We start from the raw sequence: 25,049 nt of genomic DNA on the forward strand, positions 1-25,049 counted from the left end.
CATCCCGCAACACACACCCTTCCCGACCCCTGCTAGGGGTAGAGTCATTTCATCCACCCTGCCAAAGGAGGACTTTCAGGGATGTTCCCATCATGCCCCTCTCAGGATGAAACAGGTTTCCAATTTCTACTGCATCCTGGCACAGGCAATTGTTTTCTTTTTCCTTTTTAAGGGTGAAGGCCCTGCTGGAAGACCTGTGAGGAATTAAACCCTCTTCCTCTACCCTTACCCACTGGTTTTCCCTGTAAGCCCACCCACTGATCACCATTGAGGAGCATGGAGAACCTCAACTGGAACTTAAGCTCCTTTTGGGTATATCCTAGAGCTCCACCTCCTCTAGGAACTGGGCAAGCAGGTGTGGACAGCTCGAATTCGACCTCCTGAGTCCTGGGCTGGAACCCTGGAACACCAGTTTCCTTCCTCCACCCTACAGAATTACTGTGTGCTGATAGGGCCGTTCACACTAGAAGCTGGGACAAACCCCTCCAGTTTGTGATCTGGCAAGATGCTAACAGTCCCCAAGGCGGGACCACTGAATGGTCCTGAGGCCTGATTCGAGTTGGAAGTTCCCATTCTCTCTGTCCGTACAAACACACAATATATCTCTACAGACTCTCGTCTTATGGAAAATGATCCACCTACATAGTTATCCCTCGCAGACCAGCCGGGGTACAGTTGCATGTGAAGCTGTCGCTCCTTCCGGGCCAGCTCGTAGTATTTTGCTTGCTCTTCTCTGGACAGTGCATGCCACTGGATGGGACAGGGGTGGGGTGAGAGAGACATGCAAAAACATCACCAACTACGCTATGCTCAGGAATGCATGATGCCGCATTTTGGGGCGAGTTCACCCAGAAATGGTATAATTTGTAGATTCTAACAGTTTGGTGGGTCCTGGCACTAAGAGGAAAGCTCAGACAAACCTTGATTTGTCATCTGTGTCATTCTATCATTTGCTGTCTCGGGGTGGGGGAGGATCGCGGCAGTGGCTGTTCTGAATGCTATCTGAATGCAGAATGACCAGTCCCGACTCAATGAGGCCATTCAAGGATTCAGAACATGGCTGAAGGGAAAGGATTCGCTAAAGAAACGGGGACGCAAACACTTTACCGCCCGACCTGCTGCACTCTAGTTCGTTCTCCCCCTCGTCTCCCGAGGAGGGCGTCACCTACCCTTCGCCCGAGGATCTGGTTGATGGCCGCGCTCTCTTTCAATGTGCACTCAGCTACGACCTTTGCTCTCATTTCCTTCATATACAACATGAATGCGTTAAGAGGTTTCTTTATGTGGGGCTTCTTCTTTTCTTCTTCCTTTTTGGAGTCCTGATGCTTTCTGGATATAGATAAAACAGACACAACCCAATAAACAATCACACGGTCCAACTTCCTCCTACGCAGAGAGCCCATCTCCCTGTCTGCTAACACCCCAGCCTAGCAGTTTTGAATAGAAAGCTCGCTTCCACTTTTAGTTTTCTTCACCCCGGAAAATGGAACAAAAATAGCTTGGGGAAGGGGGTGGGGGAAGAGAGAGATTTTGTAATCACTTCCTCAAGTTTCACAAATATACAATTTTCCCAAGCCAGCGGGGGAAAGCGCATTGTTGCCGTCTCCACCTCGGCAGGGTTCTCTCGTGCTTGTAGAACAAAGCTCCAAAGGTTCAATTAAAGGTTTAGGGGGTGGGGGGGTGGCGAAGAAGTGGATGCCAATCCCAGTGCCTCCAAGTATACCCACAAGGAAGGGTTGTGTTCTAACCCGCAGTGGCACAATCGGTGAGACTCCACCACTGTGCATTTTCTCCTTTTTATAGGCAGTGCCAACCCCACCAGGCTGGGTGTGTGCTGGAGTCAAACCGAGCAGAGAGCCACCACTCAGCAGCGGCAACCGGCTCGCTGACCACAGTGGCAAAGAAGAAAGTGATGAAAACAGCAACACTTACGAGCTATGGAGTGAGCCGACGTCACTCTGGGAGGATTCCTGTTTGACTGTCGGCGTGACTATGGCCGGATGCGGAATGCCGGTCGTGTGCAGAGTATGATGAGGTGGGACCATATGGGGAGGGAACCTAGAAGACAGAAAGCTGTGTAAATCGTCAGAATCAAAATGAATGAATGAGGAGGGATGTGTACACACAATTAAAAAAAAAAAAACCAGCACGTAACACTCACATGAAAGCAACCCAAGGCATATGAAACCTGTCAGCATTAATTAGCGATAAATTAAACATAATGATTCTCATAATGTCATTAAAGCCAGTCTTCCCCTTCATTATTGCTACTGACACGAGATATTACGATTTTTAACATCTTCGGCAAAAGACAAATTCAACTGATGTACTTGGGCGGAAAAGTGGGCTTGGAGTACCTGCTGGAAATTGCACGTCCACTTGTTTTTTGAGGCATTATTAGTGGCATCTAAGAAGACAATTTCCTAAGTCCTAATCAGCTCTAAAATGAAAGGTGAAATCTTTTGTTGTATATTGACAGCTAAATAAAATATTAACGTGGTTGAAATATACATACATTTTTGACAATGCTGAGCATGCCTCATTAGACCTCATTCTGTTGATGGAATGCAATAAAATTTTTATTTTTCTTTTGTTGCTGTGTCCCATCATTTGACAGGAGTGGGAGAGAGTAAGGCAGGAAGACAGGGGAAAAAAATTCAAGTATTTCCTAGTTGGTTCTTATCATAAGTCATGGACATTTTAAATAAGTTAGTATCCCTTTAAGGAAAGATGAAAAAAAAAAAAGGCACCCACGCAATAAAGCTTTGAATTTTGATTTGTATGTGCTTTCTCCTGTCAAATTTAGGATTCCTAAATTACTTTTACTTAGTATGTTGTCTATGCATCACTAAAAAGCCTTCTAAGTAATTATCAAAATTATAAATGAAGAAAAGATAACATTTGTGTTTTCTCCTCTAATACTGTTCATTTTTAGAACACTTCTCTAAAATACATTTTAGCCCCTGAATTGGTGTTTCCCAACCAAGCCAATTAGCCAGGCCATAAAGAGCTAATTTTCAAACGACTCTTGGCCCATGTGCAAACTGACAACTAGATCAGACTGCCTAGTTTTCACATTTCCCATTATGTTTGGAGTTCCCATGATTTGTACGGGGTTAGAAGAACCACCCTTCTGAAAGTAACATATCCACTGCAGAGAAAAGGAGGGTGAGGAATGAGGAGGGCAGAATCCCCAAAGAAAACAAAATGGCAGCCTCCTGCCCCACGTGGCAAGGCTCTGCAAGGGGCAGACAGTACCCTGTTCAGATGGAGATCACAGCAATTGCTGCTTTCTTAATAAATCCAGACTGAACAGCCCAACGTGCCACCCAGGGAACAACAACCTACTCTTTAGAAAGCCAATTCCAGTGGACACTAGAGGTCCTAATGAGGTTTTATCATAACAGGTATTTCAAAAGGATCCTATATTTCACAAGGTTCTTTCCATATGTGGATTAGAGAGAGTTTCCATTCAGCCAAAATAATGTAGTCAAAGTTAATTTGTAAAATCATTTCAAAAAACTTAAAGTACTAACTGGATCTACATAGATCAACAGGGGAAAAATATCAATGAATAATGCTGATTTTCAAAGGAGGCCCAAAGCCACGGTAGACACGAGACTCAGAAATTCCACCCCGACATGGTCTCTTCCTGCTGCCACCTTTGTTAAGTTTAAGCCGGTGTTGAAATGTAGTAACAATGACATGATTTTTTTTTTAGGTAAGAATTGTGCAAGTCGTCCTTTAGAGTGTCAAAAAAAAAAATGAGATCGAAGGAAAAAGGAAAGAAACAAACAACCCCTATCCCTTCCCCCACCTCCCCAAAAAAGGAAAATAAAAGCCAGCCCTTGGGAGGCACTTGGGTCCCCAAGTCACACCCAGTTCCTCCCACTGCTCAAAGGCCTCAGAGGAACAGAAGTTCAGAACATGTGCTCCTGAAACCCCTTGGGTGAAGTGGTGGGTGGCAGCTTTTACTGTGAATTTTAAAGGCCTGACATTCCTCAAATATATATGTTCCCTTCCTGAAAAATGAGAGTATGTGTACAGACATGTGAGGGCGAGGGGGAGGGAGGAAGGGGGAGGGGGAGAGAGAGAGAGAGAGAGAGAACAGCGTGTGTGTGCGTGTGTGTACATACACCAAACATCATGGGAAAACACCACCATTTGACCACATTTTGGGGAGGGGACCAACTTTCTGTGCTGCCACAAGAAAGGAACATTTCTATGTTCCCATACCTACACACACACTCCTGTATCCGAAAAACGCACAACACAGAAAGAGACTGTGCACGAATGTATATGTGGGCTGTACGCGCATACCTTCGCTTAAGAAATTCCTTTCCACAGACAACTATTTCATGAAATGCAATAAACACCCTAAAAATTCTAAGCAGCTCATTATATACCCCCGTCTGCTTTCATGGCTCCAAGCCAGAATATAATGATGAACCTTAACTTGTTAAGGACAACTAATTTTTGTTTCTGGCTGTCTCAGGGGCTTCTCTCTTACTCACTCTCACTTTACTTCACTGTTGACACGTTTCTGTTAACTGGATGTCATCTGCCGGCCTTGATTTTATGCACAAGCAGTAGGATGCATTTTCCTGTGCAACAATCCTGCTTTGAGTTGCATTAGGTTTGTCATTATTCTCTCATTTTCCCCCTTGCACTTGTAACATTTCATCTCTTCCTGCCTTATTTTTTGTGAGCCACGGTGCACCCACATTATGGTTTATACATGATCTCGCTCCCTTTGAAGCCGGCAGATTTCAGAGCCGGCTCTCGTCAGGAGAAGAGCCTTGCACCAATTTAGCAGGCTGAGGGCCCGGAGCTCCAACATCTCAATCTAAAAGGGGTCACAGGGTGGCACAAGTGAGTGTCAGCAAGAGCTGTTTAATTGCCAATCTAGGCTTCTCCATGGTGTTTAAAGTATAATGACCCATCACTTAATTCTGAGAAGTCCTGGCCCCACTGCTGAATAGAATGAATATCAAAGGGTGTTCTGGAACAGGGCAAGCTGCCTACATTTGCTATAACTGCCATAAGTATAATAGACCTATACTTCTGTCGCCCCATTACCACAATAATGTATTTAATTTGCTGTATACGCTTTTTAACTAGCTACCTTTCATATAGCCTACCTGGGGAATCAGCCGCCTCTCCCCCTCCTCACACCTCGAGCCCCTAACCTTTCTTCCCACCGTTGCCCTTCCTTCCCTCCACCCCTCTGCCCACCTAGAAATCGACTAACCTCCTAATGATAATTCAATCGATAAGCTTAACCCCAATCCCTATCCTATGACTACTTCACCGCTTTTAACCTCTGGAATGCACCAAATAAACAAACATGAAGAATAACCAGGTGCAATATATATATAAAGGCTGGGATGGTGGGAGGATGAGCTGTGGATTCCCAGCTGCTCAGAAGCACGCGCCTCCTGGGAGACTCCCTATTCGTTCCCACGCTCGGTGAGGCTGTGATGACATTATTTAACGAGTATAACCTTCCTCTTCTCACTAGACGAGAGAATGCACATGCATTTTCCCGCCTAACTAATATTGGCGTGGATTTTGAAATTTTGATGCTGTATCCCACGTGGGGAATGTATCTTTGATACTCATGGCATAATTACAAATGCCAGATATGCTACAGTTTTTGGGGTGTTTTTGTTTTTTTTTTTTTTTATGAATGTGCTTAACTCTCCCCACCCCAAATCACTGGCTGTTTGGTTAAGTAGGGAAAGAGGCATCTTGGCCTGTCTTTCCAGCCCTTTCTCTCGTCTTGGCTTCCCACATTGGCCACAGAGATTGGGGGAAGAGGTTGTGCGACAGCATCCTCGCCATGCAATGCCTGCTAATTCAATTATGTGCCATCATCAAAATGGATTGGTTGTTTCAGCCCATCAGGAAAGTCTAAACCTCCACCGATTTAATTAACTTGACTGAAAATCAGATGAACAGAAAATAAAACTATCATTAGGGGCAATTAGTGACTACTTAAACATACTGCTGCCAACCAGTTTGTAAATAAACTAGCAGTCACTGAAAAATTAGCCAGAATTAATCAGAGGGAGAAAAAAGGAGATCATGGGATATGTGTGTATGTTGTATGTGTGTGTATGTACGTATTTGTATGCTTGAATATAAATATATACATGTATAGCACACAGGCACATGATTTTCTTTCCTTTAACTTTCAGAGAATTAGAGCTGCATGAGCCACTATGCTAGCCACCAGCCACATGTGGCCATTGTGTACTCCAAATGCCAGTCCAAATTGAGATGAACTGTTGAGACACATCAGATTACAAAAACTAAGTCCAAGAAGACTGTAACATCTCATTAATAGTTTTTGTTCAGTGATAGCATGTGTTGAAATGATAATATTTTGGCTGTATTGTGTTGAATAAAATATATCATTGAAAATAATTTCAACCATTTTTAAAACGTAGATGCTACAAAATATAAAACTCGCTCCGCAGTTCACATTACATTTCTACTGGACAGTGCTGCCTTAGGGGGGGCCGGGGATGCTTCTTGTTGACTCTGAATCAGAGTCTGAGCTTTGAAAAGACCAATCATCTTTTCTCAGACTCTATTCAAGAATAAAATTACCTCCAACGCCCCTTCCCTTCTTACCCAGGATAGGACAACAGAGAAATGACATTTTATAAAGCTCCACAGGTCCTGACTATTTCTTCTGCCTTCTTAATGCCTTAAAACACACCGCTCATTTGACTGGCTCAAAAATTTGACCCAGAAAGACATCACTTACTTTGGAAGTTCAGGGTAATTTTTCAGTATTTTCTGTGAGTACAGCCTATTGCCACATGGGCTTTACACTGTTAGAACAACACGTAGCCACAGTCCCTGGGTGGCCTGGTAGCCATCCAGAGAACTTTCTGAGAAGTCACCCATGGCCTTGGTTGAAGGCCCTGGTTCCTGGTACTCACCTGGACATGGAAGCGTTGACAGTCAGAGCTGTGGGGTAGGGGTGTCTGAATCCTCCTGTCGTGATCGGGTACACTGGCTGACCTTGCCTACAAAGAAGGGGTACACAAAGTGAGAGACTCGCAACAAGGGTGGGGGTGGGGACAAGGAAAAGAAGAAAAGGGAAAAAGTTCTCTCTGCACAGTAAGCTTTATTCTCATTTGATCAGAACAAAAATCTTGGGGATTGTACAGGAAGGATCAAAGGGAAGAAACACAGAACAATTTGAATGCCATAAATCTGATAGGAATGGCTAATTAAATTTTATAACCTCTGCTTATGTCAATAGAGACCCTCTCCCCAAGCTGGAACTAGGTGTTTTGTTGTAATAATTAAAGGCGAAGTCTCGCTTGCTTTAATGGAGCCATCACACTAATTGAGGGCTACACATCCAAAGGAAAACAATAATGAATGTAAATTTATACCAAAATAAAGTACAGTGAATCAAAGGACTTCAGTTGCGCTTTGGGCCTCTTTCGGTATTTAGATCTCGGTGAGAAAACATTAAATTAACAGAGCTTAATTTGTAGCCTTTTGTCAAATTAACAAGTGTTGACAAGAGTTACCGGGGGGGAGAGTCCCCAAGAAGAATTGTGGGTAACCAATAGACAATCACACCTCATTACAATAATTAAAAAATACAGCAACATGCAAAATAGCATCCTCATGAAAGACACACAACTTTTTCTGACAGAGGGTTGTCTGAGTTGGCTATTCCTTTTTATCTAGCCTTCAAATATCTCCCCATCAGCTGAATGGGGCAAGTGATGACTGAGAACTATTGGAGGAATGGCCCCATCTATTAAAGAAGAAATGGGTCACAGACTCATGTTCATGTCTACCCTCCAAATAAAAATAAGGAGAAGACAAAGAAACAGAAGCTATGCCTAGGGTTGGTATTTGGTATAGCTACTACACAATGCAATCTGGGTTTTGTTGTTGTTTAAAAAAAAAAAAACACAGCATAAAACCTGTTCACCTATCGACATAAGGGTAGAACTGGGGGTTAGACCACTCCAAAATTTTATCTTAAGACTGTGAAAGGCTGTCTTCCCCTAAGACACCCAAACTTGAGACTTTCGCCAGGATTTATTTCTTTTTAGCATTCAACACATTGTTTTGTGTTTTTTAGAGGAGAGATCACTAATAAACATGGAGAAATACAACCATAGAGACATATAATTGCAAAACACATATTACATGCACATTGATGCAAAAACACACACACACAAACCCACATAATATGCTTATGCACTAAAGGCCTTTCTACTTTGATGTTAAAACACACACATTTTTAAAGCTGTAAAAGGCAGTCAAGTAATCTGAGCACTGCCAGGAACTAGAGCCAACACTCAGGAAGGTCCCGCATGCTGGAAGGAGGGTTCTAGATGCCCCATCCCCACCCTTCGCAGCTAGGTAAAGCAGTCAACATGCAAAGAAGCTAGGGAGGTGCTGGTTAAGTACAGTGGGGCTTCTGGACAGACAGAACATTCCACTGATGTTGTCAACCTTGGGAGTGACTGATGTTCAGGATGGGGCTGGGGGTACTGGAATCATAAGAAAATGAGCTCCACTCCAAACCCTGGATTTCAAAACTAAGTTTTTCCTGTTCCCAATCCCGTGTCCCCAAATACACAACACCTAAAGGGGGGGACTCGGATTCAACTCAATGACACGACTCCAGTTTGGGCTGCCACTAGCACAAGTGCCATGATCAGCCTTCTACAACTCCCAACGTGTCTTAAAGGCACCTTTGTCTACAGGGTCTCTGGGGACCACAGGTTCAGAATGCTAAGTATCAATAACCTTTTCCTACATAATCCACCTGAATGGCTATTGACTTCCTTGCATTCCCACAGGACATCCCAGCGACATCTTCCCTGTGCCCTCCCATGCCCCACCCCCAACCACCTAACACACACACATACATGCACAGAATAAATAATAAGCATGCCCATGTAAGAAACGAAAAGGAAATTAAAAAATGGAACTCCTTACTGTGGTACTAACCATCCTAGCGGATGGGGGATTTGTCCTACGGTGCCGGGTGATAGCGGGTAATACGGGGATATATCTGGAGGGTGTGGAGGCCGTGGGATTCCTGAGAAAAGAAGCAGCATTTTAGTACAAGGGGGGGAAAGAAGGGGAGAGCGACTCTCAGAGAAGGAAAACATGAAAAGGAGGAAGAGAGACATCTCTTCTGGAATCCTAGCGCAAGGTTCATTCATGATGATGGCCCTAAGAGTTGGTGGTAGTCTCATTTCTCCCCAGCCTCAGTTTGGAAAATTAGTTTATCTCATTCTGGATGGACTGGTATACTGGGTAGACTCAGACAGACTCAGAAAATGCCACCTTGGGTATTTCTGCCTCATGTGACTGGTGTGATTATTTGAAGTTTAGAAACAAACCCCACAACATCTACAGGGCTCGGCACACAGTCGGTGATCAAGCAGTAGTAATTCCCTTTGCCCTTACAACGGGTCCCTTCACCTGTTAACTCTAATGACTCGCCTGCATAAGAGTTCCTCCTCTCATTTCCAACACAGTCTCTGAGCTGTGGCTTTTGAAAGGTTACCCTTGCCTTCTTTCAAAAAAGGTAACTTGTCTCGAATGTGTCCACCTCCACTTAGAAGATGAGCTGGAGAAACTACCCAAATGCCATCTGGCATCTCATCCGAGGGAGCCTCAGAACCGAACAGACAAGGAGTTACCAGGGGCCTGGTGTACTCAGTCCTGGAACCCCATTCACTAGAGGACAGAGCCACCTGCAGGAACTAATCTCACCTGGGCACCTCGAGTATCACAGGGACTAGGAGCTTCCAAAGGCACACACTGGTGAATTCTGAAGGCGTGCACCACCGCACACTTCCTAATTCCACAGGAGCACACCCTGCAATCAGTCCTTAAAAGCAAGAGCACCAGGAACACTTTTGACAGAGAGGAACTGATCTATGCAAAGTGACGTGGGAAGCACAACGCACAATACCACAGAATTAAAACAGAGTATTGAAGGGAATGAGCTGCATGTTTGTGGATGAAAATGACTTCATTTTTTTTTTAAATTCATTCAGGAAGCGTTTAATCTGTAAATTAAGTCTCCCCGGGTGACATTTTCATGCAGACATTGCTTTCTCTCTATTACAAAAACCAAACAGATTAGCTGGGCTTGGACCCTACACTGAGCCATTTGCACACTTGAAAGAATGTTCGCAGAGGAAAAGTAAACAGTCCACAGACGTTAATCATATGTTTTACGATAACCATTTAAAAGCTATTCCCTGTACTACCATTATTTAAATGAGACGCTGATGCTGCCATTCACTCGCTGAGCCTGGGGCCTGGAGCAGCCGCCAGCCATCCGAGCACCAGGCTTGGTCCTGCACCAGCACAAAGGGGCTCAGAGGCCGGCGGACACCGGCAATGTGTGGCTTCTTTCAGGGGCAGCGAAGGCCGCCTAACCAGCAGCCCACCTCAGCCCAACAACAACAATTCCCTCTGACAAAGCGACGTGGAATAGCCATTTGAAATCCGTCCTTCTGGTTACCGAGCTGGGAAGAGGAACCTCTAGCAGCACACAGTGTAGCCGTAAGACACACGCTGGCCTCACCTGTGCTCCCAAGGTCACCCCCACCAGCAGCTGGGGCTGCCTGCCTGATTTACATCTCGTTGAAGGGAGGGCTACAAGTGACCCTGTCTTCTCTCCCTGTCCCCTTTGGGAAAAAAAGCAAGTCAATTAACAAGTGGGATAGAAAGAGGGGACGACTGTAAAGGCTGAAGGAAAATGTGGCAACTCCTGCCTGAGACCCTATTGGTGGTTCTATGAAGAAATGAGGCAACCTCCCTGGGCCTCAGTATTCACATCTGTAAAATGGGCTTGACAATACCCAGAATATTGTAGGGGAGGGGAACCCAGAAAAATCAGCAGAGAGAATGCAGAACCCAGTGACGAGGTCTTTGGAGGCTGTACCAGTAAGTCACTGCCAAGTGACCAGAGACCCTTAGCCACCAAGGAAACTGGGGCTTAAGGGAGCCATGCATGCTGTTAGGTCTCTCTTCTTCCCAGGAAACTGAGAAGGAGCCCATGAGATGCCTCCAATATGATTCCCGCTTCCAAGTCTGTCTGAGGCTCTTGGAGTTATAAACTGCTCCTGAAAAATACTGAGGGACTCATAGCCAAGTTCCCAAGACAGCCCCTTCAGGGGACTCGGAGCTCTAAAGAGATCTTCTGCGGGGCAAATGCACTTCCCCAAAGGCGAGAGGAAAACCACTCCCTCACCAGGCTTTGGCTTCCCCAGAGACCTTCCTTTACAGCACCCAGGAGAGGAGCAGCAGCCCCTCTGCCTCCGTTCCCACCCAGGCCCACACTCCTTGTCCCCAGCCCTCCTGTGGAGGTCCTCAGGGCCCCAGGACAGGCACTCTGATTTGCCACCCAAGCTCACGGCCTACCTGTTTTGGGGTCTACGTCGGCTGGTAAGTGTGGAGGTGGGTTTCCCGGGGTGAAGTGTTCGTTGCTGTACGTGATAAGAGGCGTGAGGGGGTGGACATGGTGAGGGTGCTGCACCACTGGCACTTTGTTCGACTGTGGGGAGAACAAGACAGACACCATAGAGTCAGTTCCAGCAGCCCGAGACTTCAGAGCACCAGGGCCCGTGGGCTCCCCTGCCAACACCTTCCCGCCTCGACCCTGCCCACCCCCCACCCCCAGGCCACTTAAGAATGACAAGTAGCTGTAAGACAGTTCTCTGCATTGGTCTGCTTCCGTTTTTACCTCCCCACTGAGCCTGGCTTCTAAAATACCTTCTCCACCACCGCCCATCACGGAGCCCCAGAGTCTGCGCTTTTCCCATCGGCAGGTGAGTCGGAAGTGGGGACTTTAATCTCCCAGGCCTACTGCATCTCCGCGTGGCGGGTGGGATCTTCCACCCCAAGGCCCCACTGGCGGGACCTCCAGGAGGCAGGCTCACGGGGGACCAGCTAGGAAAACCTTCGCCTACAAGAAACCCAGCAGGGCCCAAATCCTACCCAGCCAGCCTCCATACCCACCCCCAACTTCTAACCCCTTCCTGCCCTCAGAAACAGCAGGCATGCGACAATCCTTTACAGACAGCATGGATAAAAAGGCCCACTCATGGTTTGGGTGGGAGTGTGAACTTTACCAGAAAGCTCTAAACTGCCTGGCAAGCACCTGCATATTTTATGCAGATTACAGCAGCCCTGATTCATCAGGAATTTCATTAGGAAGTCACCCGGGAACACTAATAAATTAACTGGATGATGATGAATTGGGCTCATAAAAGGTATGCATTTAGAAATGGGCAGTTCCAGAAAACAAAGTGCAGGCATTTTTGTGTTTGGGAAGGGTGGGTCAGTGGAGAAGCAGAGGGGGAAAAAAAAAGAAAAAGAAAAAGAAAGAAAAGCATTTTAAATATGTTCCTAGCTGCCAGGCCCAGGCTTTCCCCAATTATTCTCCTTTCCTCCCCTACCCCACTCTCAGTCCCCTCTCCCCCTCCACTATGCTGTGCCATAACTTAGCCCAGCAAGATCACAAAGAAAAAATTAAGCTGAAACAAGCGAACTACTGGGCCATTTACTGAGAATAATCCAATTGCAAAAAACCCTATTCCCCATAGAGGATTTTCACTAAAATCCTACAACAGGGACATTTAACCAGATTAGGTACCAGCGAAGATAAAGAGGCGAGTATTAGATGATGAATGGATTAGAGTCAAGTTTCATTTCAGAACGTGTCTTCATTTCCTTTTATTACTTTTAGGAAGGCACAACTTGCATTAACATCAAGGAAAAGGAATTGCATTAAAAGAAAAGAAGGTTCTAGTGCTGCCCACTAGCGCCTGTTGAGTTCAGGGATCGCTGAGCAGTTAGTTTTCTTTATCGTTTTTTTTTTTTTCTTCTTGTCTTTTTTTAAACGGATGAGGAAGGAATATAATATGGGAAGAGCATTTCAAACTACAGGTAATTGTGGGGAAGACATCTTTTAAAAAGTGCTCCTAACTTTTTCATGGGTATGCGGGGAAAGAAAAATATGGCCTTTGCCTAGATGCTCCAGGAAAAACCACAGCGAAAGCCGTCAATGCTTCCCCATCAGCCTGGTTTACTGGTTCCTATAAACAACAGGACACTTTCTGAGAAAAAGGCTAGCAAGTGGCTCACGGGAGCCTTGCGTGGTGAGTTACCATTTTGCAATCGAAGCAATTAAGTTAAAGGCCACCAAAGCCGAGGGAGCTCTGGAGCCAGTGGTGTCAGCAGCGTGAGGGTCCGGGCGAGGCCACGCCCAGCGGGCAAAGGGCTGCTGCCCCGCGGCCAGTGCTGCAACCTCATGGGCCAGCACTGAGGATTCCTTCGGGGGAACATTTCTTTTTAGGACGACCTGATACATAAGTGGCAAATAAGCCCCCACTGTGTGCTGGGGTGGAGAGAGAAAAGAGAAAAGGGGAGGGAGGGAGAGAGACAGACAGACATGCACAGATCAACTGGACACCATTCCGAGGAAGATGACTGTTGCTGCCTTCCAGAAGTTTTCTATTTGGTTGGAAAGATACACACCCGCTGACATGAAAGAAAGCAGACCAGTCCCAGGGAGTTTAAAGCAAGTGTGGCGAGACAGCGGGGCCACTGGGGAGAAGCACACGAGGCCCTGAGGAGAGAAGACAGTCACTCAAGGGTGGAAGGGCTGACTGAGTGCCGGCGGAGCAGGACCACCACGAGCAACGAAGGCAGCTCCCTTTCTGGGAGCAGAAAGGGCTGGTGGTAGCCATCGAAAGAAACCAGCAGTTCTCAACCCTGGCTGAGCCACGCATCTCTCGGGATGCAGATTACAGATCCAGACCCCCAAGCCCAGGAAATCTCTCAGTGGCGACCTGGTTCAGTGGGTCTGGGCTCAGGACCCAGGCATCGTAGGCCCTGCCTCCCGAGTGCCCCAGGTGTTTCTTCTGCTCATCCATGAGTGAGAACCCCAGGCCAGAGAACCACATGGGCGCAGGCAGGCACAGAGGTTGAGAGATGTGAGTTCTCGTCAAGAATCAAGTCCTAGTTCTTAGGAAACCCACGGAGAGGGCTTAGCATAGAATCCAGCACACGCTAAGTTTATTATCGATTATGGTGATTTATTATTAATGTTCTTTGTATCGGGAGGAGAAGTTGCCCCATGACACGGTTCTGTCTGCAATAAGGCAGCATAGATCCCACAGTGATCTTCTCAGCAGGACTAACGGGAAATGTGGGGAAAACCCTCTTTCTCCACTTGGACGGAAAGGATAAAGACAGCACTTGGGCAAGAGCAGAGCTAACTGGGCTTGGGATTTAAGGATTCATTCTCCATCTCCTTCTTAGATACAGATGTAAAGGTGACTCCAACAAAGTTAGAGCCCTGTTCTGGCTACCAACTTATTTCGCACACCTGAGCCTAGCCAACTAGTATTTTCCTGTTCAGTCAAAACTCCACAGCTGTGGTCCCTAACCCCTGGGCTGTACCCCACCCCCATATGTGGAAGAATTGTCTTCCATGAAACGTGCGGGGGACGGTCGCACAGTGGGAGGTGAGCAGCGGCCAGTGAGCCAAGCTTCATCTGTATTTATAGCCACTCCCCATGGCTTGCACTGCTGCCTGAGCTATGCCCGCCCCCCGCACCCTCCAACCTCCACCCCCCAAAGACAAACTGTCTTCCCTGAAACCAGTCCCTGGTGCCCAAAAGGTTGGGGACTGCGGCTCTATAGCATGGGGATGGGGGCAGAGGGGGAGGTAGGGGAGTGGAAGTTTTAGGTGCTGCCGGGCTTTAGGGGGAAAAGTGGGAGCCCTGCTAGGACATGGTCCTTTCTGACCTTGACCGCATGCAGGCAGGTCCCTGTAAAGGAAAGTAACCACCTGTCTGTCCAGGCTGACTGGTTCCCAAGCAAGAGGAGGGAATTCTGCAGTCATACCTGCCAAAACCAGAATCGAATCGCCACCTAATCATACCTGAAATCCTCTTACGATGGGAGGACTTTCTTGGTAAAAATGCCTTTCCCTCCAGCCTCAGAACCTTTCTCTCTACGTCACATTATGCCCACTGCTGGGGTTGTGTATGCACCTTTCTTGGTCCTACTATACCTAAGTTGCTTAAGGACAAAGGAATGTGATTTCTAGCACTTGAGTCCCATGAAATCCCCAGCCTTTGGGAGTGGTGAACACGATCTCATAAATGGCATAAGAATCACCAAATGGCAACTGGAAACATTAGAAGAGAAGGATAGAGCCAACCACATGTTCGTTTTAAGTAAATGGCTGTACTCTTTAGATATAGTCTACTTAGAGTCACAGAAGAGAGCTAGGTGGTCCTTCAGAACCATCCAGTGCAAGACCTTTGCAGCCACTATCTCAGTTACAATAGTACCTTTTAAAACGGTTTTGGAGCCCACTGCCATTTCACATAATGACTCAAGGACTGAATTCAAGGAAGACCTGGGTTCTAATTCTACTTTACCAGTCTAGCCATGTGACCTCTCTCAGGACTTCGTTTCCGTCTCTGTAAATTCCAGGTGAGAATCAAGTCTACCTCATAGGGTTGTTGTGCAACTGAATGAGATCATGCATGTAAGGTGCTTCGCACAGTGCCTGGCACACAGCTAAACATGCAACACAGAGTAGCTTTGGCAAATGCAATCCAATGAATACTAACGATGATGAGGTTAGCTACCTCTCCAGTCTCTTCTAATTAAATTCACAGTGGAAAACACACAGCCACAGATTTCACTCCTCATTTCAAAGGTAAGGATGTTCATTACAGGACAAGAGTGTCTGCATAATTTGTGACTGCCTTCATCAGGAACACACTCTTCTTAAAAATGTGATATTTAACTGATGAATATATGTTAGTATCTCTTGTAAGAAAAGTCATCACTTTACTATGCCAATGAGTAAGATTGCCAAAGAGGAGCTGTAAGTTAAAGAAAGACAGTTGGATTATGACCATGGTCCCTTCCAGAATCAAGCTGACATATATGAAACACAAAAAAAAATCCAAAGAGAAAGATGTCCTTTAGACGTTCCCCTTCTCTTTGAACAGCTCCCACTTCTTTAACAAATTCTTTAAGAATTGTGTTCAAAATTGGGCCACCCAAGAAACCCAGACATGAAAAGTAACTTTGGTGGGGGACAGACATAGACAACTTTCCAGAAATGCATTCATGGCAACTACATTAAAGCAACACTCTGTACCGGGGGTGTTGGTGGGTTAAACAGCCCACAGTATTCGTCCCCTCCCCATTATCTTTTTATAAACAGAGTCCAATGTTCAAGGCAAACAACTACAATAGAAAGCCAGGTGCCTTTTAGGTAACTCTTTCACCTAAAACATCTCCGACACCACAGGGGGTTCAGAATCATTACTGCCAGTGACAGCTAACTACCATTCAAGGTTGCGGTAGTGGTGGGTCAAGGAGAGCCTAAGCTACTGTACTGGACCCTTAAGAACATGATGAAAACTATGACCCTCTGCCACAAAAACAGCAAACACATACGTACAAAGCATTCCACATAATTTCAAAACTGTTCTACCACAGTGGCCCATATGGACCACCGCCTTCAGCATCTCACATTTATCTCCAGAGCCACTGACAGCCCCCTGTCTGGACGATCTGAGGGTAGGACAGGGTCCGACCAGCTGCTACACCTGCAGCACTATGATCGACACCAGCACGGCTCGTAGTGGCTGCCATTTAATGGAGCCGTGGTTCTGTACCAGCCTCTGTGTGACATACTTCGCTCTAGTAAATCCTCTCAGCAAACCTATGAAGTAGTCGGCATTTGCTTTTAGCTCCATGTAGTCGGTGAAGGGATGTTCCCAGGTCACAGGCCTTGGGAGAGTGGCGTGTCCAAGCCCTGGGCCTCACCTGGCTGCAGCACCCCAGGCTGTGTCTGCAGCGACCTCGTGAGGTCTACGGAGATGCCCGTTACTGGGGTAGAGTTAACTGCCATGTTGATGCAGCCAGAAGTACCCAGTGGGATGGGCCTGAGCCAGCCTTCCCAGGTGGACACAGATACTTCGGGACTCTCCATGGGAATCAGTCCTCAAATTCCCATTGCCGGTTACTGTGACCCAGACCAGTCTGTCCCCAGACCCAAATTTGGGAACACTCAGGGTCCCCTGCTTTAGCCAGGCACAGCCTTGCCACAGGGCACTGAGTATTTTCAGCAGGGATTTCTATACAACATTTGGCTGATTATGGGAGGGGGATGGGGGCTAAAGACATTTAATAGGATGTTTCTGCTTCTCAAATACAAACACTCAGCACCAGGACCCAGCAGGATTCTGATGATAAAAACACTATATGTGGTCAGTACTGGGCTGATAAAAAAACTAAAGAAAAAAAGTCAGCTAAAAAACCGAACCCATTAAACGAAGAAAACAATATTCAAAAGGAACCAAAATCCTCATTTGACTTTAAATCATTAAGGGCTTTATGCTTTCTACCTGGAGACACTGCTATTTCCAAAAGCAAAGAACCCCCCTCTTTCTGGTTCTGTCCCTTAGGCTCTATGGGGTTTGGAGCATTGATTGAATAGTTAAATTATAAAGAAAAGGTCCTTTAACAGCCCTCCAAGCACACAAAACCCTTCCACCCTAAGTATTCATTGTATTCAACGAACTACAGTAGGGGGGAAGAGGGGAGGGGGCGCCCCTGTGGCTGACCTTTGACCTCTCAAGAACCCTTAAGCATCGTGTTCTGAGACTTGGCCCTGCCACCCTCATCGGCAAACGCCCACACACACCACACACCCGTCCAAATGCTGCTCATAATTTGGAACTTGGCAAGTAAAAGATTGATTAACGCACTGCTAGATCCCTCTGCTAGAGTCCCCTCACCCAAGCCCGCAAGCCTCTATATAACTGTGGGCAACCTAAAGCCCACAGAATGAAAGCTGGCCATTCAGGCCTGCAACCTATTAATCAACAGACGCTGCAAACAAATAGGGCCATTGCTGGCCCTGGTCTCTCCCTGGCCCTCCTCTTCAATATGCCCCTATCGCTCTCCCTTTCTGCAGAAGGAAAATGGGGCCAGAAAGTGCCTTTAGGGGCCCAGCACAATAAGACAAAAGCAGCGCAGAGGAGCATTTGTTAGCCGTTTTTCCTCCTCCGGGTGGGCATGGAAGTCTTCCCTGTTCTTAACCTACCAGCCCTCCCACAGGTTGAAATCGGCATCAGCAAGGGACACCATTCACTCCAGGCTTACACAGAAACCCGGTTTATAGTCCATCTCCAAGCACTTTTCCAGATGCCCTTTACTGTGGCTGCAGCGAGGCCAATGGCGACCAGTAAAACGTTAATAGATGTTTCACGTCACTGGAGCCTTGGAGAGTTGGGGAAAAGAAGAGGGGGGGGGATGAAAGGAAGGAGGGGCTGGCTGTTTCTTACCCACCAACCACCCCTGGGCAACTCAACTACTCCTGTTTTTTGCTGGCCATGAACCAGAGGATGGTGGATGGCCAGCCAAGGTAACCCTCCTGCACCCAACAACCTACGACCCCAACAGTTTGCAACGACTTCTGCTGCTGCGGTGACCACGGGGGACACGCCCAGAGCAGCCTGGACCAGGCCTGCATGCACAGTCCCCTGCCAACTTAGCTGGCCACCACTTGCTTTTGTACCTTGTGCACCTCTCTCATAAACAGAGGTCGAGAGTAGCAGGTGTGACTTCCTCCCGTGGCCCCAAATGGCTTCTTCAGAGCATTTTACCCCTGTTCCCTCACAGCCAGCCAGCCAGGACCCATCCGGCGCAGTGGCTAGGCCTCTTTCATAGCTGAATGTTGCTCCTTTCTGTCTAAGGCCTTGCTCCCAGCTAATGGTACATTGTTTCCCTGGACAAGACTTCTATTGATAGCTACAACACTGCCTGTTGGAAATAATAAATAAAAGAGAGAAGGTTTCACAGGGTTCGAGTTTTACTTGGAGAAACGGGGTGGTAGGAGAAAAGAGATCTGCCTGTGAGATGCAGAAAAGAAATGTCCACCCTGGAGCTGCAGCACACAGCCTGCGTCACCTGGCCGGGCTGCAGCAGAACCTGCCACCAGGCTGCAAAGTCAGAGCTTCTCCAACCCCTCAGAGCCTTACACGAAGGGTTCTGCTTATTTGTTTTATAAATGATCAGTGGCATCCGTTTTTTTCCCCTCTGTGTCTCCCTCTCTGGAATCAAATCCATTTATCCAGCAAGAAGAGGGAGAGAGAAGATTCTCCCTGCTGTCTGCGAAATTCTGCCGACTCATAGTTTCTCATGGATTCACACAGGCATTAAAATTCTTCTTGCTGGGAAATGATTGAACAGGGCAGGCAGGGAGAGGATAAACGTGCAGTCAGTTTTCATCCACACCTCACACACATGCATATACATAGAACTAACTTGAACCATCCTAAGTTCTTGGCCTTTTTTTTGGGGGGGGGAGGGGCCCTTCTGTAATATAACAACCCAATAACACACCAAACAGACTGCCAGGCATGGATGGTCTAGAGGGCCAAATTCAGCTCTTCTTAAGGACCTTTTCTTAATCCCCAAAAAGGAGGAGGGAAGGGCTGAGAGTGGGGCTGGAGGTGTTGGGGTGGGGAACATTCAAACCCGGAAAATAAAGTCGTGCTCCAGCTGCTTGGCTTTGTGAAATCCACAGCCAAGGCCTGGCCCAGCAAAGCTGTGCTTTCACAGGCTCTTGAACAATTACTTCCAGTTAAGTTCATTAAACATAATTTATTTCCACTCATTCTCATTTATTTTCCAATAAAAAGAAAACATCCCATTGTGCCTTCCCAAACTAACCTTTAAAACATTTGCAAGCTTAAGTCTTAGCCCGCCCGGTCCGGGCTCGCCCCTGACCAGCGAGTTTCCAGGGTTTTCTTCCTGCCTGCTTCCCTCCAAGAGCATGCCACAGCCTCCAAAAATTCGCAACCTGGAGGTCAGCGAGGGGGTGCAACAGGCGCTACGGGGTCCTCCGTCCTAATCCCTCACCAGGTCTCAGAGATGAAGCACCAGCCCCTTCAGCACTCAGTAATTTCCCAGGAATCTGCAATGTCCACCCTCCCGCCAAATATTTCCCTACAACTTGGGTATTAAATGATTAGCGTTAGCATAATCAATCTTGTTAAGTATCCGAGTTTGCAGAGAATGTTTGGGAACTGGGTAAGAAGGTACAGCTGTTTCTAAGAAATAAGATCTTCAAAACAGAATCAGGAATTAATCTAACTTATTCCAAATGAAGAAATGCAAAAAGCTCAAATGCAAAACAATTTTTAAAAAATAATAATGATTTCCAGGCCATCTCCCCCCTACAACACAACAACCCCAAATCTAGGGGTTCCTAAATATAATGGAAAGGAAATCACCTATTTTGATTTAAAATAAATTTTAAGTACACCCTGGGAAGCCAAAGAAAGAAGTGGTGAACAAAAAATCTGGTACCACCTCCCCACCTTCCTAATTTATTTACAAAGAACAGCTGCATAAAGATGTCTTTTGTTTTTCTTATTCACCCTGTGTCTAACTTTCAGACCTTAGCCTGTATTTGAAAATCATGCCTGCTCCACGACAAAAGCTGAAGGAACAGCTGTTTCCTTCAGAGAGCAGGTAAATTTTCTCCCTAGAAAAGCGCAGGTAAACGAGAGGAGGAATGAACGTTTTCATTCATGTAGCCCAACAACTGCAAATGCCTAAACCCAGGGATTCAGCAGGAGTTTGGCAAAGACAGACTGAAAGGAAGGCAAACACAAAGGCAGAACTGCGCTGTACGGCTCTACTTTGCCCTGTTCGTGTCCCAAAGGCGGGCATCCTTTAACAGGCATCCACAGCCTCCATAAATGACACACACGCAGAAGACAGAGTCACTGTGAGGTGAGGAGGGCAAACATGCTTGGGCTCCCTCTGATCCTGAGCTGATGTGCTGGAAGTTCAAGGTAACAAGGGAATGACCGAGGCAAAGTTCAGTTTTCTAAAAATCCTCAAATGTGTGCAGAAGTATGTAATCTGGAGGGCATGTCAGGATTTCATCACATTCCAAAATATTGCAGAAGGAAAGAATCCCATTACATAGCTCAGCCAGGCCCCCACCAACCCCAAACCACAAAAGGGAGGCTTCCCTAAGAATACAAGGTTGCAGGCTCCGTTGCTTCCAGAAAATGTCGATGCAGCAGCCTGTTGTGACAATACAAAGATCATAATATCTGTATCATTGGAGTTGGAAATTGACCCTTTCAAACCAACTCCCTTCTCGTAAGACAGCAAGAATAGAGGTTTATTCTCACCAAACAAACAAAACTACTATTAAGTAACCCAAGTAATTTGAGTAAATCAGGGTCTGAAACCTTTTAGATACCTCAAAATGGGAGCCTGTACTGGGTGTGAAGTTTGCAGCAACACGACTCACACATCTGCAACAACACCCTGCGTTGGCTTCTCCATGATTCGATAGTTTACACAATTCGAGATTGAACTATAGAGTTGCATACAACTGGAAAGGAAAACCAAGACTTACACCCATCGTTCCCTAACGCTCAACTAGAGAACTGTCTATGACTTTGTGTTTTAATACAACGTATCGGATTTAATTCATGATTCTGAAAACATTAAGAATACTTATATCATCTATAGGATATTTCACTCCCCCTCTCCCCAAAACTGGATCAAAGAGCTGACTGACCACTGCAAACGTTTCTGTTTGGTCATGCAACAACAATACAAATAATAAAGGTAATAATAAAGATAATTAAAAATTCTGCCTCCAAATTCAACACTTAACAGCTTGTGGCAAAAGATTTGACCCAACAGTTGAACAGATTTAATGTATCCTAAACCCAACGTTCGTGTTGCAAAAAGGGCCTTCTTCCTAATCATTAACAGCACAATGAGCTGTCATCAGTCTCTTGCTCAGGTTTCCAAAACACGTTTTGTATTAAGTTTAGAAAATAACACACACCACAAGGAAGACTACATAGCCCTAGAAGGCCGACATCTAAATCTGGAAATTGAAAATAAATACAACTAAAGACAGAGCAACAGAGAGTTAGCATTAAATATGAAACCAAAATACACAGTTTACACAAGCCCTGCTACTGTAAAAGCCTTATTGCTCAGAACTGTTTCAAGCTTAGAAAAGTATGCATGAGGCAATGTCATTTTTCTTTCTCTCTCTTCTGATGGAGCCCACCCTGGTGGGTGAAGAAAAAAAATTATTTGTTAGAAGAAATCCTAAACCACACCACCCCTCCCCAGATTCCAGCTCACCCGTACTTGGGGAACCGGGTCTGCCTTGCCATAGAACTGTGAGGGCTGTGATGAAAGTCAGACTTTCTCTCCTCCTCATCTTTTTTTTAACCCTTTCCCCCTCCTCCCCCAAAAACTGCTGTGAGAAGTACTTAGAGAAAGGGCACAGCTTGAGGTGACATTTATTCTTGTTTTATATTTTCCTTCCCACAATCTAAATTAAAGGGGAAAAAAAAGCACAGGTTTAATGGTCAAGACCGTAAGCATGGACACGGACACAAACACACACACACGCACACACATACACACCCCACACCCCACTACTCACCCAGCAATTCAAATTGAGGTGCCAACCGCCCAACTGCTGGAAGAGAGAGACCCCGGAGGCCACTGTGCCTCCCTTAGCACTCAAATCTTCCATTCCCACTAAAACTGCATCCCTAGGGTACATAACAGCTTTGGTTTTCCTTCTCTCCACCTCTAAAAAAACTTTCTCTGTACCTTCAAGATGGGACTGGGCCAGCTTTTTTTTCCTCCTCCCTTTCTGCTTTTCTCACTTTTCTTTTTCCTCCCAGCTTCCCCTCCCTTTAAACCTTTCACTTAAAGAGCTAAAAAAAAAAAAAGCATCTTAAAAAATGGAAATGGCTCCAGATTTCTGGCCTGGTAGACTCAAAATGCTCAAAGATATCACTCACATTGCCTCAAATGATTTTGTTAATTCTCCCCCCTGTACACACATCCCTAAAGAAAAAAAAATTAAAAATTTAAAAAAACCCACTAATAATCTAGTTCAGCTGGTTGTAAGGTTTAAATTTCTTTAAAATTAAAAAACTCCTTCTAGTTTCTAATCTTTCCCACTACAGAATCCATGAAGGAAGGGGGAAGGCCCATTTTCCCCAGCCAGCTCAGGGCACCTAAGCAACGTCCCCCTCCCTCTCCCGTTACCTTGGGCAGCCGGGACAGAGCTGCCGCTAAGAGTAGCAAAGAAATTACGGTCAGCCATGAGGGAAAATGATCAACCGAATGCAGTAGGCAGGCACTTTATCTGCAAGATTGTCAAATCCCTCAAAACAAATTTCTTAGGGAGAGGGCTGCGATGGGAGAGGGGAGGGAGGAGGAAAGGATACTTCCTTGTCACAGTGACACAGAAGTGACACTTTGCAGGGCCTTGCCTGCCACGCAAACACACCCTCTCTTCCTTCCAGAGCAACAGACCTGAGAGATTTTTCAACTGACCTCTGTGGAAGCAGAAGAAACTAAGCTTCCTGAGCTCACTATTGGCATTCCAATAGTCAGGATGCTAACTCGCTTTTTTGACTGTTGAGTTTTGTGAGCTTTCCACAGAAAGAAGAAAGACGAGGAGAAGGGGAGAGGGGGAGAGAGAGGGAGACAGAGAGAGAAGAAAAGGCAAAGGGATGCAAAGATTACCACTGAACCCCACAAACCCGACTTACTTTTCCTGGGGCTCTTATGGGATCCAGGGCTGGGTACATTTGTGTGGGTTTAACTTAATTTGAGTTGAGATACTGAGACATCACAGGCCTGAAATCGTCCTCTTTTACACGAAGGAGGGGAGTGTGGGAGGGTGGCTGCTCAAGGAGGGATTAAAGGCAGAAAAAGTTGCAGAGGACAAAACTCATCCAAAGCCCCCTTCTACTCCTTTCCCACCCCAAGTGTGAAATCGTTTCACCCTCTTTAGAAGCAAATACACAACTTCGATTTGCATGCAAGTAAGAAAACACCCCTGCTGCCACTTGGGATTCTGGACCTGTGTTGCTTGAAGCAAGACCAGTGGCAAAGATTTGGTTTCTTCTGGTGGCAGGACACCTAGCATTGAGGAGATGTTTTTAATTTGCTGAACTGATCAGCCATCTGTTTATCTCCAAACTCACAGGATTGTTTTCATGATGTAGGTCTTTAAGCAATCTGTTAATACATGGGAGAAGTTAATAACCTCATCCCCCACTCCCCCCTTCAAAAAAAAAAATCAACAAAAACAAGGGCGGGAAGGGCTTAAAGATAACAAAGAAGTGGGAATTCCTCATTTTCTTCTTTTTAAAATTACTGCTCTGTGGCCCCTCTTTCTGGACTTATCTGGCCTTCCTGTGTAAGTGTCAGGCAGCAATCTTGAAGGCCCTTAATACCAAAACAAAACCCTGCCATTTCCCTTTACATGGCAGTAACAAAAGCAATGAGCCTCCAGTTTGACAAGTAAAAAGCCCCAACCACACAGCCCCCTAATTGCCTTCCCTCCCTCTATTCACGTGGACCACCACACTCCTGGCAGTTGCCTTTGTCACACATGCAATTTCTTAAGTAAACTGCAAGTTCTCTGCCCGCTGATGGACAGCTCCCAATCATTCAGCAACAATAACTTATAAAGTGCAGCAAACAGGATGGGCAACTTTGACCACGAATTTATTTTCTGGCTTTCTCAAAAGACCAAAAAAAGAAAAAGAAAAAGACAAAACAAAAAAGGAAACAGCAAGATGAGCCAACACATTCTAGACAAATCTCCTCCTCCTTAAAAAGAAAAGAGAAATTTCTTGAATTTCTTCAAACTAAAAACTGCTCCTAAGAAACTCGTCCCGGTAATTTGCCGTCCCATCACACTGTTCGGAATCCATCCCCATCCCCGGAGCGCCCCAAATTTGTAAGAAGCACACCACGCTTAGAATATTTCCATACAAAATCAAAAGGCGATCTAGTGCTGTAAAGTTCTGTGGGATTAAAAAAGGGAAGGGGGACAACAACAAAAAACACTTCCCCAAGCCGCCCCCTCCCCAGAAGGAATGCTTCCTTTCCTTTTAGCAAGAAATTAC

General features: G+C 46.0%; 1 protein-coding gene across 18 annotated transcripts in view; it reads right to left on the reverse strand.

Annotated features, from left to right (window-relative positions):
* The window catches only part of TCF7L2 (transcription factor 7 like 2), a 189,608-nt gene that overhangs the window by 13,903 nt on the left and 150,656 nt on the right, over positions 1-25,049 (reverse strand). For 12 of the 18 annotated variants that reach the window (XM_045568113.1, XM_045568112.1, XM_045568107.1 and 9 more), the window contains 6 exons: positions 11,437-11,569; positions 8,989-9,091; positions 6,954-7,040; positions 1,933-2,058; positions 1,170-1,329; positions 643-750 (listed from right to left, as the gene is read on the reverse strand). In XM_045568113.1, the coding sequence (XP_045424069.1) occupies positions 643-750; positions 1,170-1,329; positions 1,933-2,058; positions 6,954-7,040; positions 8,989-9,091; positions 11,437-11,569 (717 nt within the window). Of the gene's footprint in view, positions 1-642; positions 751-1,169; positions 1,330-1,932; positions 2,074-6,953; positions 7,041-8,988; positions 9,092-11,436; positions 11,570-25,049 lie in introns of all 18 variants that reach the window. The other 6 variants (XM_045568109.1, XM_045568105.1, XM_045568110.1 and 3 more) reach the window with 1 other exon arrangement.

Source organism: Lemur catta, chromosome 14, assembly GCF_020740605.2.
Source record: "Lemur catta isolate mLemCat1 chromosome 14, mLemCat1.pri, whole genome shotgun sequence".
NCBI classification, from domain to species: Eukaryota; Metazoa; Chordata; class Mammalia; order Primates; family Lemuridae; genus Lemur; species Lemur catta.